The sequence below is a fragment of the Ranitomeya variabilis genome, chromosome 3, assembly GCF_051348905.1.
Source record: "Ranitomeya variabilis isolate aRanVar5 chromosome 3, aRanVar5.hap1, whole genome shotgun sequence".
Lineage (NCBI taxonomy): Eukaryota > Metazoa > Chordata > Amphibia > Anura > Dendrobatidae > Ranitomeya > Ranitomeya variabilis.
Genome location: NC_135234.1, coordinates 687,737,058 through 687,754,457, shown reverse-complemented (window position 1 = coordinate 687,754,457; position 17,400 = coordinate 687,737,058). Strand labels below are relative to the sequence as shown.

General features: G+C 44.5%; 2 protein-coding genes and 1 long non-coding RNA gene across 10 annotated transcripts in view; 1 reads left to right on the top strand and 2 right to left on the bottom strand.

Moving 5' to 3' along the window:
* Positions 1–2,452, bottom strand: part of LOC143817033 (uncharacterized) — a 160,309-nt gene extending 157,857 nt beyond the window's left edge. Inside the window, exon 1 of one of the 5 annotated variants that reach the window (XM_077298085.1) lies at positions 2,152–2,452. In XM_077298085.1, coding sequence (XP_077154200.1) covers positions 2,152–2,262 — 111 coding nt within the window. In that variant the 5' untranslated portion in view covers positions 2,263–2,452. The remainder of the gene's footprint in view (positions 1–2,151) is intronic. The other 4 variants (XM_077298083.1, XM_077298084.1, XM_077298086.1 and 1 more) reach the window with 4 other exon arrangements.
* Positions 1,843–17,400, top strand: part of LOC143817035 (uncharacterized) — a 34,696-nt gene continuing 19,138 nt past the window's right edge. The window contains exon 1 of the long non-coding RNA XR_013224049.1: positions 1,843–1,886. This is a non-coding gene — a long non-coding RNA (uncharacterized LOC143817035). The remainder of the gene's footprint in view (positions 1,887–17,400) is intronic.
* The window catches only part of SETDB2 (SET domain bifurcated histone lysine methyltransferase 2), a 115,354-nt gene continuing 109,406 nt past the window's right edge, over positions 11,453–17,400 (bottom strand). For 3 of the 4 annotated variants that reach the window (XM_077298088.1, XM_077298089.1, XM_077298090.1), the window contains one exon: positions 11,453–11,726. In XM_077298088.1, coding sequence (XP_077154203.1) covers positions 11,609–11,726 — 118 coding nt within the window. In that variant the 3' untranslated portion in view covers positions 11,453–11,608. Of the gene's footprint in view, positions 11,727–11,947; positions 12,028–17,400 lie in introns of all 4 variants that reach the window. The other variant, XM_077298091.1, reaches the window with a different exon arrangement.

Sequence of the window (17,400 nt, the reverse complement as noted above, 5' to 3'; positions counted from 1 at the left end):
CAATAGTGCCAACACATACTACAGAGGGCCAAGCTAGTCAGTGCCCTAATAGTGCCAACACATACTACAGAGGGCCAAGCTAGTCAGTGCCCTAATAGTGCCAACACATACTACAGAGGGCCAAGCTAGTCAGTGCCCTAATAGTGCCAACACATACTACAGAGGGCCAAGCTAGTCAGTGCCCTAATAGTGCCAACACATACTACAGAGGGCCAAGCTAGTCGGTGCCCTAACATACTACAGAGGGCCAAGCTAGTCAGTGCCCTAATAGTGCCAACACATACTACAGAGGGCCAAGCTAGTCGGTGCCCTAATAGTGCCAACACATACTACAGAGGGCCAAGCTAGTCGGTGCCCTAATAGTGCCAACACATACTACAGAGGGCCAAGCTAGTCAGTGCCCTAATAGTGCCAACACATACTACAGAGGGCCAAGCTAGGAAATGCCCAATAGTGCCAACACATACTACAGAGGGCCAAGCTAGTCGGTGCCCTAATAGTGCCAACACATGCTACAGAGGGCCAAGCTAGTCAGTGCCCTAATAGTGCCAACACATACTACAGAGGGCCAAGCTAGGAAATGCCCAATAGTGCCAACACATACTACAGAGGGCCAAGCTAGGAAATGCCCAATAGTGCCAACACATACTACAGAGGGCCAAGCTAGTCGGTGCCCTAATAGTGCCAACACATACTACAGAGGGCCAAGCTAGTCAGTGCCCTAATAGTGCCAACACATACTACAGAGGGCCAAGCTAGTCGGTGCCCTAATAGTGCCAACACATACTACAGAGGGCCAAGCTAGTCGGTGCCCTAACATACTACAGAGGGCCAAGCTAGTCAGTGCCCTAATAGTGCCAACACATACTACAGAGGGCCAAGCTAGTCGGTGCCCTAATAGTGCCAACACATACTACAGAGGGCCAAGCTAGTCGGTGCCCTAATAGTGCCAACACATACTACAGAGGGCCAAGCTAGTCAGTGCCCTAATAGTGCCAACACATACTACAGAGGGCCAAGCTAGGAAATGCCCAATAGTGCAAACACATACTACAGAGGGCCAAGCTAGTCGGTGCCCTAATAGTGCCAACACATGCTACAGAGGGCCAAGCTAGTCAGTGCCCTAATAGTGCCAACACATACTACAGAGGGCCAAGCTAGGAAATGCCCAATAGTGCCAACACATACTACAGAGGGCCAAGCTAGGAAATGCCCAATAGTGCCAACACATACTACAGAGGGCCAAGCTAGTCGGTGCCCTAATAGTGCCAACACATACTACAGAGGGCCAAGCTAGTCAGTGCCCTAATAGTGCCAACACATACTACAGAGGGCCAAGCTAGTCGGTGCCCTAATAGGGCCAACGCATACTACAGAGTGCCAAGCTAGTCGGTGCCCTAATAGTGCCAACACATACTACAGAGGGCCAAGCTAGTCAGTGCCCTAATAGTGCCAACACATACTACAGAGGGCCAAGCTAGTCGGTGCCCTAATAGTGCCAACACATACTACAGAGGGCCAAGCTAGTCAGTGCCCTAATAGTGCCAACACATACTACAGAGGGCCAAGCTAGTCGGTGCCCTAATAGGGCCAACGCATACTACAGAGTGCCAAGCTAGTCGGTGCCCTAATAGTGCCAACACATACTACAGAGGGCCAAGCTAGTCAGTGCCCTAATAGTGCCAACACATACTACAGAGGGCCAAGCTAGTCAGTGCCCTAATAGTGCCAACACATACTACAGAGTGCCAAGCTAGTCAGTGCCCTAATAGTGCCAACACATACTACAGAGGGCCAATGCATGCTAGACAACATGAACGTGACCACTGACCCAGACAACACGGCCACAAGCCAAGATATTATAATGTTGCCGCCACACTCTCCAGGTAACGCCGCCGCCCCGTGCACCCACATGACGCCCCCTTTCGCCCATACAGAGCTGCGGGACACATGACGTCTTCCTGACTGCAGGCAGAGCTGCCGTCCGTCCTCCCGGAGCACAAAGCACGGAGGAGGCAGCAGGACGGCACAGAGGAGACTCACAGGCCGCCAGTACAACACAGCACTGACCCCGCCGCCCCACAACACCCCCGGTAACCCTGCAGCCCCGCGGTCGGGCCCGTTTCCTGGCGCAGTGTCCGCCGCGCTCACCATGCAGTTGTGGTGCGCCACTACGCTGCCGTCCAGCGTGCTCTGCAGCTCCCCGGTGGTCTCGGTTCCCTCGGACAAGCCGCAGAAGTCGCAGGTGTCCTGCGGGGACATGGCGGAGCCTCCGTAGCTGTGGCCGGTTACTTTCGTTTCTCCGCGACACTTGGATTTCTGTTATGTTTCGTTCCCAGAAGCCCCGGAGGAAGCGTCGCCCGGGCGTGTAATAACCGGGGAGGGCGTGTAATAACCGGGGAGGGCCTGTCCGTCCACCCCACGTGTGATTGGGCCTTCTCCAACATGTCTGTGACGTCTCCGCACTTTCAGGCCGAGTTCAGACGAGAAATCCTCCATAGAACTGTTGACATCCGCCTTTCCCTTCTCTGCCGTCCATGTAAATCAATGATAGAATCGATTTTATACACCGATACTGAACCCCTTCACCCCGTGGCCTTTTTCTTTTTTTTTTTTTCATTTTCCCAGAGCCATAACTTTTATTTTTTTCCTCAATATGGCCATGTGAGGGCTTGTTTTTTGCGGCACAAGTTGTACTTTTGAGCGACACCATGTTTTTTAGCATGTCTTGTACTGGAAAACGGAACAAATTCCAAGTGCGGTGAAATCGCTAAAAAAGTGTTTTTACCAGGTTCAATAAATGTTAAAACTGACCTGCCGATATGATTCTCCAGGTTATTACGAGTTCATAGACACCAAACATGTTCCTGATTGTTTAAGTGGTGAAAAAAAAAATTGAAACTTTGTAAAAAAAATAAATAAAAACCCAAGACCCGCAGAGTCTCCATTTTTCATGAGGTTGGGTGAGGGCTTATTTTTTAGTACAAAGTTGTCGTTTTTAATTATACCGTTTTGATGCAGATACAATCCTTTGATCGCCCATGCATTTTAACCCCTTTTACCCCCAAGGGTGGTTTGCACGTTAATGACCGGGCCAATTTTTACAATTCTGACCACTGTCCCTTTATGAGGTTATAACTCTGGAACGCTTCAACGGATCCTGATGATTCTGACACTGTTTTCTCATGACATATTGTACTTCATCATAGTGGTAAAATTTCTTTGATATTACCTGCGTTTATTTGTGGAAAAAAAGGAAATTTGGCGAAAACTTTGAACATTTCGCAATTTTTCAACTTTGAATTTTTATGCCCTTAAATCACAGACATATGTCACATAAAATACTTAATAAGTAACATTTCCCACATGTCTACTTTACATCAGCACAGTTTTGGAACCAAAATTTTTTTGTTATGGAGTTATAAGGGTTAAAAGTTGACCAGCAATTTCTCATTTTTACAACACCATTTTTTTTAAGGGACCACATCTCATTTGAAGTCATTTTGAGGGGTCTATATGACAGAAAATACCCAAGTGTGACACCATTCTAAAAACTGCACCCCTCAAGGTGCTCAAAACCGCATTCAAGAAGTTTATTAACACTTCAGGTGTTTCACAGGAATTTTTGGAATGTTTAAAAAAAAAAAAATGAACATAATTTTTGTTCACAAAAAAATGTACTTCAGCTCCAATTTGTTTTATTTTACCAAGGGTAACAGGAGAAATTGGACCCCAAAAGATGTGCAATTTGTCCTGATTACGCTGATGCCCCATATGTGGGGGTAAACCACTGTTTGGGCGTACAGCAGAGCTCGGAAGGGAAGGAGCGCCATTTGACTTTTCAATGCAAAATTGACTGGAATTGAGATGGGACGCCATGTTGCGTTTGGAGAGCCCCTGATGTGCCTAAACATTGAAACCCCCCACAAGTGACACCATTTTGAAAAGTAGACCTCCTAAGGAACTTATCTAGATGTGTGGTGAGCACTTTAACCCACACAAGTGCTTCACGGAAGTTTATAATGCAGAGCTGTAAAAATAAAAAATCATATTTTTTAACAAAAATGATCTTTTCGCCCCCAATTTTTTATTTTTCCAAGGGTAACAGAAGAAATTGGACCCCAAAAGTTGTTCAATTTGTCCTGAGTACGCTGATACCCCATATGTGGGGGTAAACCACTGTTTGGGCGCACGGCAGAGCTCGGAAGGGAAGGAGCGCCATTTGACTTTTCAATGCAAAATTGACTGGAATTGAGATAGGACGCCATGTTGCGTTTGGAGAGCCCCTGATGTGCCTAAACATTGAAACCCCCCACAAGTGACACCATTTTGGAAAGTAGACCCCCTAAGAAACTTATCTAGATGTGTGGTGAGCACTTTGACCCACCAAGTGCTTCACAGAAGTTTATAACACAGAGCCGTGAAAATAAACATTCCTTTTTTTTCCACAAAAATTATTGTTTAGCCCCCAGTTTTGTATTTTCCCAAGGGTAACAGGAGAAATTGGACCCCAAAAGTTGTTGTCCAATTTGTCCTGAGTACGCTGATACCCCATATGTGGGGTGAACCACCGTTTGGGCGCATGGCAGAGCTCGGAAGGGAAAGAGCACTGTTTTACTTTTTCACCGCAGAATTGGCTGGAATTGAGATCGGACGCCATGTCGCGTTTGGAGAGCCCTGATGTGCCTAAACAGTGAAACCCCCCAATTCTAACAAACCCTAATCCAAACACACCCCTAATCCCAACGATAACCCTAACCACACCCCTAACCCTGACACACCCCTAATCCCAACCGTAAATGTAATCCTAACCCTAACTTTAGCCCCAACCCTAACTTTAGCCCCAACCCTAACTGTAGCCCTAACCCTAATGGGAACATGGAAATAAATATATTTTTTACATTTTATTATCTTTCCCTAACTAAGGGGATGATGAAGGGGGTTTGATTTACTTTTATAGCGGGTTTTTTTAGCGGATTTTTATGATTGGCAGCCGTCACCCACTAAAAGACGCTTTTTAATGCAAAAAATATTTTTTGCGTCTCCACATTTTGAGAGCTATAATTTTTCCATATTTTGGTCTACAGAGTCATGTGAGGTCTTGTTTTTTGTGGGACGAGTTGACGTTTTTATTGGAACCATTTTCGGGCACGTGACATTTTTTGATCGCTTTTTATTCCGATTTTTGTGAGGCAGAATGACCAAAAACCAGTTATTCATGAATTTCTTTTTTTTTTTTTTTTTGGGGGGGGGGGGGGGGGGTTTTATACCGTTCCACGTTTGGTAAAATTGATAAAGCAGTTTTATTCTTCGGGTCAGTACGATTATAGCGATACCTCATTTGTATAATTTTTTTATGTTTTGGCCCTTTTATACGATAACTATTTTATATAAAAAATAATTTTTGCATCGCTTTATTCTGAGGACTATAACTTTTTTATTTTTTCGCTGATGACGCTGTAGGGCGCCTCTTTTTTTGCAGGAGAAGATGACGTTTTCAGCGATGCCATGGATATTTATATCCTTTTTTTTATCACGTGTTATTCCACTTTTTGTTCAGCAGTATGATAATAAAGCGTTTTTTGCCTCGTTTTTTTGTGTGAAGATGCTCACTGAAGGGGTTAACTAGTGGGACAGTTTTATAGGTCGGGTCGTTACAGACGCGGCGATACTAAATATGTGTACTTTTATTGTTTGTTTTTATTATTTAGATAAAGAAATTTATTTATTGGAACAATGCAGGGAGAAAGAGGTAGGAGACCCTCGGAGCAACGCGATCCCTGTGCGATGCTTCCCTGTGCATGTTGGATCGCAGTGTTCCGGGGGTTAATGTGCCAGGAGCGGTCCGTGACCGCTCCTGGCACATAGTGCTGGATGTCAGCTGGCGATCGGCCACGCTCCCCCCGGGAGCGTGGCCGATCGCATATGACGTACTATCTCATCGGTGGTCATACGGGCCCACCCCACCTCGACGGGATAGTATGTCTAATGTCAGAAAGGGGTTAATGCAATGATGCATCGACTAAAAAACACGTACTTCTGGCATTTTTTTTTGTTTCTCGTTACACTTTAGCGATCGGGTTAATTATTTTTTTTATTGATAGATCTGGCGATTCTGAATGCGACGATACCAAATATGTGTATATTTAATTTTTTGTATTTTATTTTGAATTGGGCGAAAGGGGGGTGATTTGAACTTTTATATTTTTTTAACAAAATACTTTTTTTAAACTTTTGGAATGCTTCAATAGCCTCCATGGGAGACTAGAAGCTGCAGTACTTCGATCGCCTCTGCTAGACACAGGCCTTGATCAGATCGCCTTTGTGTAGCAGAAATGCTCTCTTGCTATGATTGCCGATCACCGGGCAATGACAGCCATAGAGGTCTGCTGCAGGTGACCTGCAATCATTTGACAGGGTCACCAATGAGCAGGATTAATGGCACGCTTCCGGTAAGCGTGAGTTAAATGCCGCTGTCAGAGATTGAGATGAATCGCGGGTGTTGCGGGCAAATGTCAGCTGTATATATCAGCTGACATGCCCAGAAAGGTGGCGCCCCGGCGTTGAGCAGTGGGTGTACTATTATGCCCAACGTCAGAAAGGGGTTAAGTGGTGAAAGTAAAATCCAAAGTTTCTTTAAAAAAAAGGGCTCCATTTTCCAAGACTCGTGGCGTCTCCATTTTTCGGGATCTGGGGCTGGGTGAGGGCTTATTTTTTTGCCAAGCTGCCATTTTTAGCTATACCATTTCGGGGATAGATACAATGTTGTGATCGCCAGTTGTTGCATTTTAATGCAATGTTGCAGCAACCAAAAAAACTTAATTCTGACGTTTTGAATTTTTTTCTCATTCTGCCATTTACCGTATCAGATTAATTTTTTTTATATTTTGATCAGGCGTCTGTGAACGTTGCGATGCCAAATATGTGTATTTTTATTTATTTTTTAATTTGATTTTGAATGGGGCAAAATGGGGGTGATCTGAACTTATATTTTTAAAAGCATTTCTTTTACTTGTTTCAATAGTCTCCTTAGGAGACTTGAAGCTGTGATCTTCTGCTTGAACTAAGCGGGGTGACGCTCCTAGCAGGTCAGCAATGACAACCACGGGGGTCTCCTGCAGACCCCAGGTTGTCATGCCAACTCATCAGCACCCAGCGATCATGTGATATGGGCGTTGATGGGATCAGATCAGCTGTCATGTGACGGAAAAGACGTGGGCTCAGCGCTGGAGCCCGCATCAAAGTGTGAGACACGACATACAATGAGGAAAATAAATATTTGCTACACTGCCGATTTTTCAAGATTTCTCACCTACAAAAAAAATGGAGAGGTCTGTAATTTTTATCGCAGGTACACTTACACTGTGACAGAATCTAAAAAAGAAAATCCAAAAAATCACATTGCATGATTTTTACATAATTTACATATTATTGCATGAAATAAATATTTAATACAATAGAAAAACAGAACTTAATATTTGGTACAGAAACCTTTGCAATTACAGAGGTCAGACGTTTCCTGTAGTTCTTGACCAAGTTTGCACACACGGCAGTAGGGATTTTGGCCCTCTCCTCCATGCAGATCTTTCAGGGTTCTCGCTGGACAGCATTGAGTTTCAGCTCCCTACAAAGGTTTTCTATTGGGTTCAGGAGACTGGCTGGGCCACTCCAGGACCTTGAAATGCTTCTTAGGCCAGTCTCACACGTCCAGATAATTCCGGTATCGGAGTTATCCATGTGTCCGTGTGCTCACGTGGCACATCAGTGTGGCACACGTGCGGCAGCCGTGTGTCGACTGAGTACCACATGGACCGTGCAGGAGACAGCGCTACAGTAAGCGCTGTCCCCTGCTTTGGGTGCTGAAGCCGGAGTTCATTCCTTCCCAGCAGCGTTCGCTGGAGAGAAGGAATGAAAATTCATAGTTTTTTTTGTGGTTAAAATAAAGTTCCCGGTAACCTCCCCCCTCCCACCCCCTGTGCGCCCACCCGCTGGAAATAAAATACTCACCCAGCTCCCTCGATGCTTCCTCTCAGCGTCGCAGCTTGTCCTGTATGAGCGGTCACGTGGTGCCGCTCATTACAGTGATGAATATGCGGCTCCACCCCTATGGGAGGTGGAGCCGCATATTCATCCCTGTAATGAGCGGCACCACGTGACCGCTCATACAGGACAAGCTGCGACGCTGAGAGGAAGCATCAAGGGATCTGGGTGAGTATTTTAATGCGAGCGGGCGGGCGCACGGGGTGGGAGGCGGCAGGTGACAAGGATCTTTATTTTAAACACAAAAATAATAAAAAACATTGATTTTTCATTCCTTCTCTCCAGCGAACGCTGCTGGGGAGAAGAAATGAATGGCGGCTTCAGCACCACATGCTGGGGGGACAGCGCTTACTGTAGCGCTGTCTCCTGCACGGCACACGGACAGCATCCGTGTGCGGTACATGTTTACACGGACCCACTGACTTTAATGGGTCCGTGTGATCCGTGCGCTCTCACGAACACTGACATGTTTCCGTGTTTTTCACACGGACACACAGTCCGTGAAAAGACGCTGACATGTGCAGAGACACATTGATTTTAATGTGTCTACGTGAGTCAGTCTCCGGTACGTGAGAAAACTGTCACCACACGTACCGGAGGCACTGACGTGTGAAACAGGCCTTATGGAGCCACTGCTTAGGTCATGGCTGGGTCTTCCAGAATGACAATGACCCGAAACATACAGGCAGCACAACTATCTTCAATGATCTTACTGAGGGAAGGAGTTTGCTGGCCAAAATCTTGCTATACCAGGCCTCATCCATCCTCTCTTCAGTATGGTGCATCCGTCCTGTCCCTTTTGCAGAAAAGCACCCGCCAAAGTATGATGTTTCCTCCACCATGCTTCACAGTTGGGACCAGGGCTGCCACCAGGAATTTTGGGGCCCCATACTGGTAAAATTTTCGCACCCCCTTGAGACTCCGCCTAGGCTCCAACCCAGCTCCGCCTCCAACCTTCACAGTCCCACCCCCAACTCAGAAAAACTCCACATCTGCATCACGTCCTCACCAATCACACATTATCAGTTCCCATCTAACACCAGATCACATACATAACTAGCAACTTTTGTTTTGGCTAAAATACTTTTTTTTTTTTTTTAAGCGCCACCACGACAAGGTAGACTCTCTTGGCTGGGCCCTACTCTACTGTATCCTATTAAATATGTTACAATATCCAGTACTCTTTCTAGGTATATTTTTATCTATGTTTCTTTAAGGGAATGTGTCACTTACATTTTTTAAAATGAACAATAATACCACATACAAGGGACAAATATTGTCACATCAGGGCTGGACCACATATTGCCACTAGTGATGAGCGAATATACTCATTGCTCGGGTTTTCCCAAGCACGCTCGGGTGATCGAGTATTTGTTGGTGTTCGGAGATTTAGTGTTCATCACCACAGCTGAATGATTTACAGCTACTAGCCAACATAAGTACATGTGCTGATTGCCTGGTTTCATGTAATCAAACTGGCTAATACCTGTAAATCATTCAGCTTCCGCAATGAAAACTAAATCTCCGAACACTAACAAATACTCGGAGACCACTCAAGCGTGCTCGGGAAAACCCGAGCAACGAGTATACTCGCTTATCACTAATTACCACCACATAGTGACCAGATAATACCACATACAAGGGACAAATTCGGCCACACCATGGCCTTACCACATTTTGCCACCACAGTTACCGAATAATACCACATACAAGGAACAAATATAGCCGGATCACATATTACTACCCCATCGTGACCAATAATACCACATATAATTGACAAATACTGCCACACCATGACTAGACCACATATTACCACCACATAGTGACCAAATACTACAATACTGATCATTAATAATAAAAAACCCTCAATACTAATTTTACCATAAGTGCAATTATACACAGGAGCTTTGTATATAATACACAGCGTATAGTGTCAGTATACAGGTAATGCAGTGATCAACGGTGACATTATGTTTCTTGTTTGCAGGTTTTGACGTCCCAGTGCGCTGCCTTATTTATTTGACTGTACACGATTTGGTGACTCTAGGTTCAGCACCTGTTCACACTTAGTCTATGTTTGGATGTGACAGTCAGTTTTTTGAAGCTTGTATTCATTAGCCTTCTGACTGAGCACTCCTCCTTTTAGCCAGAGGTGTTTTTAATCACAGTAGGTCCACTACCCCTCCACAGAGAGAGATTTTTAGTCAAAGAGAGGACTAAATGCTCTAAATAGGCAATTTGCATATTTAAATTACCAGAGGAGCATTGTACGGCAATAAGCCTCCTTACCTTGACAAGCCAGAGATGGTATGTCACTCTCCATAAGGAAAAACGATACCCCTTAGACCCCAGTCCAGAGCCTCTCACCTAGCCAAATCAGTTCTCATGCTTCGCACTGACGAGGGCCAACAGCCCGAAACACCGTGTCTGCGAATTGAGATACTGATTTGGCTTTTATCCTAAGTCATATTGCACGACTCGTTAAAGGGTTGATTGTGACTTGTAGGATTGCTACTTCCAACAGATGGCGCTATAGAGTTAAGTCCTCTTTTTCTCAGAAGAGGCAATTTGCATATTTAAATTCCCAGAGGAGCATTGTACGGCAAATAAGCCTCCTTACCTTGTCTCTGAAACTTGTAATGCAGTGCATGAGCTGCAAAACAATTCCCAATGGGGGTACCTTTTTTAAAAAAATAGACTAGTGCCATCACAGCCCCCTTCCCCAAAATTCACTGGCCTATAACAGTGCAGAGCACGTTGACCCTGGTCATCTAGTGGAGGATGAGGAGGAAGATAACAACAAACAGACCAAATGTGGAAGCGTATCCACTTACTGTCAGCCTCCTAGCGACAGCAGCATACTCCCATGGTTACCCGTGTCCCCCAATGAAGCGATAAAGAAAATGGTTTTGTAAATTTTGTTTGAAAAATGAAAAATTGTTGGCAAACTTTTAATCCTTATAACTGGTTCCAAAATTGTGCTGATGTAAAGTAGACATGTGGGAAATTTTATTTATTAACTATTTTGTTTCACATATCTCTGATTTAAGGGCATGAAAATTCAGAGTTTTAAAATTGCGAAGTTTTCCAAATTTTTGCCGAATTTCCGTTATTTTCACAAATAAACAAAAGCCATATCGAAGAAATTTTACCACTTTCATGAAGTGCAATATGTCACGAAAAAAAACAATCTCGGATTTACCAGGATCCGTTGAAGCGTTGCAGAGTTATTATCTCATAAAGTGATAGTGGTCAGAACTGTAAAAAATGGCTTGGTCATTAATGTGCAACCCACCAACGGGGGTAAAGAAGTTAAAAAGTAATGTAAACAGTTAATTTTCGTATAAAATAAAAGTCAGAATTTTATGAAAGTAATAAATGTACTAACAAACAATGTACATGAAACTTAAAGTACAGTTTTGACTACAATAAATTAGCCAAATAATTTAATATCCCCTTTAAAAAAAAAACAAAAAAAAAAACAGCATAGTTCATAACATCTACAAAAATGTAAAAATCAAGAATTACATTTTCTAATTCTTGCTACTTTGAGATATGTAGAAATATTCTATATTATTTTATTTTTGCACTTTTTATGTCCACACAAACAATAAATCTCCGTTTCTGGAACATTTCCGATATCATAGTTGTATTCCCAAGTCAATTCAGTCCCGGCTTTTATGAAACTGAAAAAAAATAAGAATGATTATTCAGAATAATATGGATTGTGTAGTTATTTGCATTTCAAGGCATGATGTCCACTACATATAGTTCACGTTTTCTTCCTCAAGTGGACTTTGCAGTGTATTTTATCTAATGCACTGAAAAGCATGAAATCAGCACAAAAGTCGGTAGATTTAAAATCTGGAGCATGTTCCAGAGGAAAACAGGATTTTTGGTTACTCACCGTAAAATCTGTTTCTCGAAGCATTCAGTGGGAAATACAGGAAGCCATGGGTGTATGCTGCTGCCACTAGGAGGCTGACACTATGCACAAAAAAAATAGCTACTCCTCAATAGTGTACACCACACCGACTGGCACTAGGTTAATCAGTTAGTGAGAAAGCAGTAGGAAAAGCAACATGTAAAAGAGAAACAAAACACACAAACTCAAACTGCAAAAATATAAAACAGTTAATAGAGCGGTTAAAACTTGGGAGAGTCCCCCAATGAAGGCTCCGAGAAACAGATTTTACGGTGAGTAACTAAAAATCCTGTTTTATCTATCACTTCAATGGTGGACGCAGGAAACCATGGGACTTCCCAAAGCAGTCCCTGGGGAGGGAACAGCACAAACTCCGTTAAGGTCAGAGAACCAACCACTGATGTTTGCAAGATCCTTCTACCTAGGTTGGCGTCTGCCGAAGCATAGGAATGGACCCTGTAAAATCTGGCGAATGTGTGGATGGAAGACCAGGTTGCAGGCTGTAGAGTGGAAGACTTATGGCATACTGCCCAGGAGACACCCACTGCCCAGGTAGTGTCCCTTAATCCCAGGGCGAGGTACTCTGTTCTTGACCCAGTATGCCTCCAAGATTGCCATCCGGATTCAGAGAGCAATCGTAGCCTCGGAGGCCTCTATGCGCACCCTCAGGAATGAAAAAAAGTGAGTTAATCTTCCCCTGGAGTTGGAGCTGGGCAAACGGAATGGACAATATCGTAATTTAGATGAAAGGCGGACACCACCTTGGGAAGAAGGCATTGCTCGCAAAACCACCTTAGAGAACCAGTAAATGGGGGGACAACAGTAAAGGGCCGCCAACTCCGAGACGCACCCGACAGAAGTGATTGCATCAAGAAATACCACTTTCCAAGAAAGAACAGACAGAGTGAGACTTCTCAAAGCGGTTTAAAAGGGAAAACTCCTGAGGGCCTCCAAAACTAAAAATTGAGGTCCTAGGGATAAACAGGTGTTTGGTACGGAGGGGCTGTGTGGGCCACGCCCTGGAGAAAAGTTCTGACCTGAGAACGGGAGATTACGTTCTGCAAAAGAACAGAAAACGCTAACACTATGCCCTTTAGCGAACTGAGGGCAAGACCTGAGTGAAGTCCCCCTTGAAAAAAGGGCAGAATAGAACAGAGAGAAAAAGATATAGGCGCAATGTGATTAGCCTCACACCAACGGAAATACGGACCGATAATACACCAGAGACGATGACAGCTTCCTAGCCAGATCATGGTCTGAATCACTCATCCCGAAAACCAGGACCCTCTTAGAACTGCAGCTTTAACAGCCACGCTGTTAAATCGAGCGACCGAGAATTCTGTTGGAAGATGGACCCCTGGGAAAGAAGGTCTGCTCTGTCTGGGAGTCTCTAAGGGATGTCTGCGAGAAGATTGACGTTCTCTGCTAACCAAGACCTCCTGGGCCAACCCGGTGCAATCAGAATGACACGCACTCCTTGTGCCTGGATCTTTTTCAACAGCCTGGGAAGGAGGGTGAGAGGAGGAAACAGATATGGAAGGGCAAACTGTGACCAGGGTATCGCCAGAGTGTCAGCGGCCACCGCAAAAGGATTGTTGGATGTGGAGCTGAACTGTGGGAACTTCCTGTTCAATCGGGACGTCATGAGGTGAATATCTGGAGTGCCTCATCGAAGGAAAATCTGATGGAAGACATCCTCATATTGAGACCACACTCCCGCTGCAAAACCCTTGTGACTGAGAAAGTCGACAGCCTAATTGTGCACACTGGGAATATGCACCGCAGATATCGCCTGAACGTTCAACTCTGCCCAGAGGAGGATCTTGGAGACCTTGGACATAGCCAAGGAACTCTGAGTTCCTCCCTAGTGATTGACATATGCCACCACCGTGGCATTGTCTGTCTGAACCCAAACTGGCAGGTCCCCGGGAAGCTTGGCCCAGTGGAACAGAAGAATGGCTCTTATCTTGAGGATGTTGATTGGCAGGGAAGATTCCGCTGGAAACTAAAGTCCCTGGACCATCAGGTTACAAAACAAAATGTACACCAATCGAGAAGACTGGGATCCGTCACCACCTGCCAGTGAACGAAGAGGAAGGAGCGACCCTGAAAAATGAGCAGTGATGACAGCCACCAGCTTAGAATCCTCCTGACCAGAGAGGAGATCTGAACTGGACGATCCAGAGAGAGAACAGATTTGTTCCACTGTGATAGGATGGCTTGCTGAAGCAGTCTGGAATGAAATTGCGAGAAAGGAATCGCCTTAGACGCTGCCACCATCCTTCCCAGGATTGCCATGGCCGAGCGGAAAGATGGAGTTGGAGGACTCTACAGAGAGTGAACCCACTGATGGAGGGTTGCCCTCTTCTCCTTGAGAAGAAAGACCCTTGCCTGAAGGGTGTTGAACAGCATGCTTAGGAATATCAGACCCTAAGTAGGGACAAGGCAGGTCTTTGCTCTGTCGACTAACCAACCGAATTGAGACAAGGTATCGAAAGTGATGGACAGGCTTTCCTGTGCCTGGTAAAAAGACGGAGCCTTGATGAGGATATCATTGAGGTATGGGATGACCACTAAGCCTCTGATCCATACAATTGCCTTCACCACTGCCATGATCTTCGTGAAGACCCTGGGAGCGGCTGCGAGAGCGAAAGGCAGGGCGACAAATTGAAAATGATCCTGCAGCGCCGCAAAACGCAGAAATCTCTGAGTGTTGGATAAATATATATATCTCTATATATCTACCTATATCTATCTATCTATCTATCTATATATATATATATATATATATATATATATATATATATACAGTACAGACCAAAGGTTTGGACACACCTTCTCATTTAAAGAATTTTCTGTATTTTCATAACTATGAAAATTTTACATTCACACTGAAGGCATCAAAATTATGAATTAACACATGTGGAATTATATACTTAACAAAAAAGTGTGAAACAACTGAAATTATATCTTATATTCTAGGTTCTTCAAGGTAGCCACCGTTTGCTTTGATGACTGCTTTGCACACTCTTGGCATTCTCTTGATGAGCTTCAAGAGGTAGTCACTGGAAAGTTTTCACTTCACAGGTGTGCCCTGTCAGGTTTAATAAGTGGGGTTTCTTGCCTTATAAATGGTGTTGGGAGCATCAGTTGTGTTGTGCAGAAGTCTGGTGGATACACAGCTGTTAGTCCTACTGAATAGACTGTTAGAATTTGTATTATGGCAAGAAAAAAGCAGCTAAGTAAAGAAAAATGAGTGGCCATCATTACTTCAAGAAATGAAGGTCAGTCAGTCTGAAAAATTGGGAAAACTTTGAAAGTGTCCCCAAGTGCAGTGGCAAAAACCATCAAGTGCTACAAAGAAACTGGCTCACATGAGGACCGCCCCAGGAAAGGAAGACCAAGAGTCACCTCTGCTTCTGAGGATAAGTTTATCCGAGACACCAGCCTCAGGAATCGCAGGTTAACAGCAGCTCAGATTAGATACCAGGTCAATTCCACACAGAGTTCTAGCAGCAGACACATCTCTACAACAACTGTTAAGAGGAGACTTTGTGCAGCAGGCCTTCATGGTAAAATAGCTGCTAGGAAACCACTGCTAAGGACAGGCAACAAGCAGAAGAGACTTGTTTGGGCTAAAGAACACAAGGAATGGACATTAGACCAGTGGAAATCTGTGCTTTGGTCTGATGAGTCCACATTTGAGATCTTTGGTTCCAACCACCGTGTCTTTGTGCGACGCAGAAAAGGTGAACGGATGGACTCTACATGCCTGGTTCCCACGGTGAAGCATGGAGGAGGAGGTGTGATGGTGTGGGGGTGCTTTGCTGGTGACACTGTTGCGGATTTATTAAAAATGTAAGGCATACTGAACCGGCATGGCTACCACAGCATCTTGCAGCGGCATGCTATTCCATCCGGTTTGCGTTTAGTTGGACCATCATTTATTTTTCAACAGGACAATGACTCCAAACACACCTCCAGGCCAGGCTGTGTAAGGGCTTTTTGACCAAAAAGGAGAGTGATGGGGTGCTACGCCAGATGACCTGGCCTCCACAGTCACCAGACCTGAACCCAATCGAGATGGTTTGGGGTGAGCTGGACCGCAGAGTGAAGGCAAAAGGGCCAATAAGTGCTAAACATCTCTGGCAACTCCTTCAAGATTGTTGGAAGAAGCTCATCAAGAGAATGCCAAGAGTGTGCAAAGCAGTCACCAAAGCAAAAGGTGGCTACTTTGAAGAACCTAGAATATAAGACATAATTTCAGTTGTTTCACACTTTTCTGTTAAGTATATAATTCCACATGTGTTAATTCATAGTTTTGATGCCTTCAGTGTGAATTTACAATTTTCATAGTCGTGAAAATACAGAAAAATCTTTAAATGAGAAGGTGTGTCCAAACTTTTGGTCTGTACTGTATGTATCTATATACATATATATATATATATATATATATATATATATGTACACATACACATATATATATACACATATCTCTCTCTCTCTCTCTCTCTCTCGATATATAGATAGAGAGAGATAGAGAGAGAGAGATGCATATATATCTATATATATATACACTCACTGGCCACTTTATTAGGTACACCATGCTAGTAACGGGTTGGACCCCTTTTGCCTTCAGAACTGCCTCAATTCTTCGTGGCATAGATTCAACAAGGTGCTGGAAGCATTCCTCAGAGATTTTGGTCCATATTGACATGATGGCATCACACAGTTGCCGCAGATTTGTCGGCTGCACATCCCTGATGCGAATCTCCCGTTCCACCACATCCCAAAGATTTCATGTTGTTTACGCCAAATTCTGACCCTACCATCCGAATGTCGCAGCAGAAATCGAGACTCATCAGACCAAGCAACGTTTTTCCAATCTTCTACTGTCCAATTTCGATGAGCTTGTGCAAATTGTAGCCTCAGTTTCCTGTTCTTAGCTGAAAGGAGTGGTACCCGGTGTGGTCTTCTGCTGCTGTAGCCCATCTGCCTCAAAGTTCGACGCACTGTGCGTTCAGAGATGCTCTTAGGCCTACCTTGGTTGTAACGGGTGGCGATTTGAGTCACTGTTGCCTTTCTATCAGCTCGAACCAGTCTGCCCATTCTCCTCTGACCTCTGGCATCAACAAGGCATTTCCGCCCACAGAACTGCCGCTCACTGGATTTTTTTTCTTTTTCGGAACCATTCTCTGTAAACCCTAGAGATGGTTGTGCGTGAAAATCCCAGTAGATCAGCAGTTTCTGAAATACTCAGACCAGCCCTTCTGGCACCAACAACCATGCCACGTTCAAAGGCACTCAAATCACCTTTCTTCCCCATACTGATGCTCGGTTTGAACTGCAGGAGATTGTCTTGACCATGTCTACATGCCTAAATGCACTGAGTTGCCGCCATGTGATTGGCTGATTAGAAATTAAGTGTTAACAAG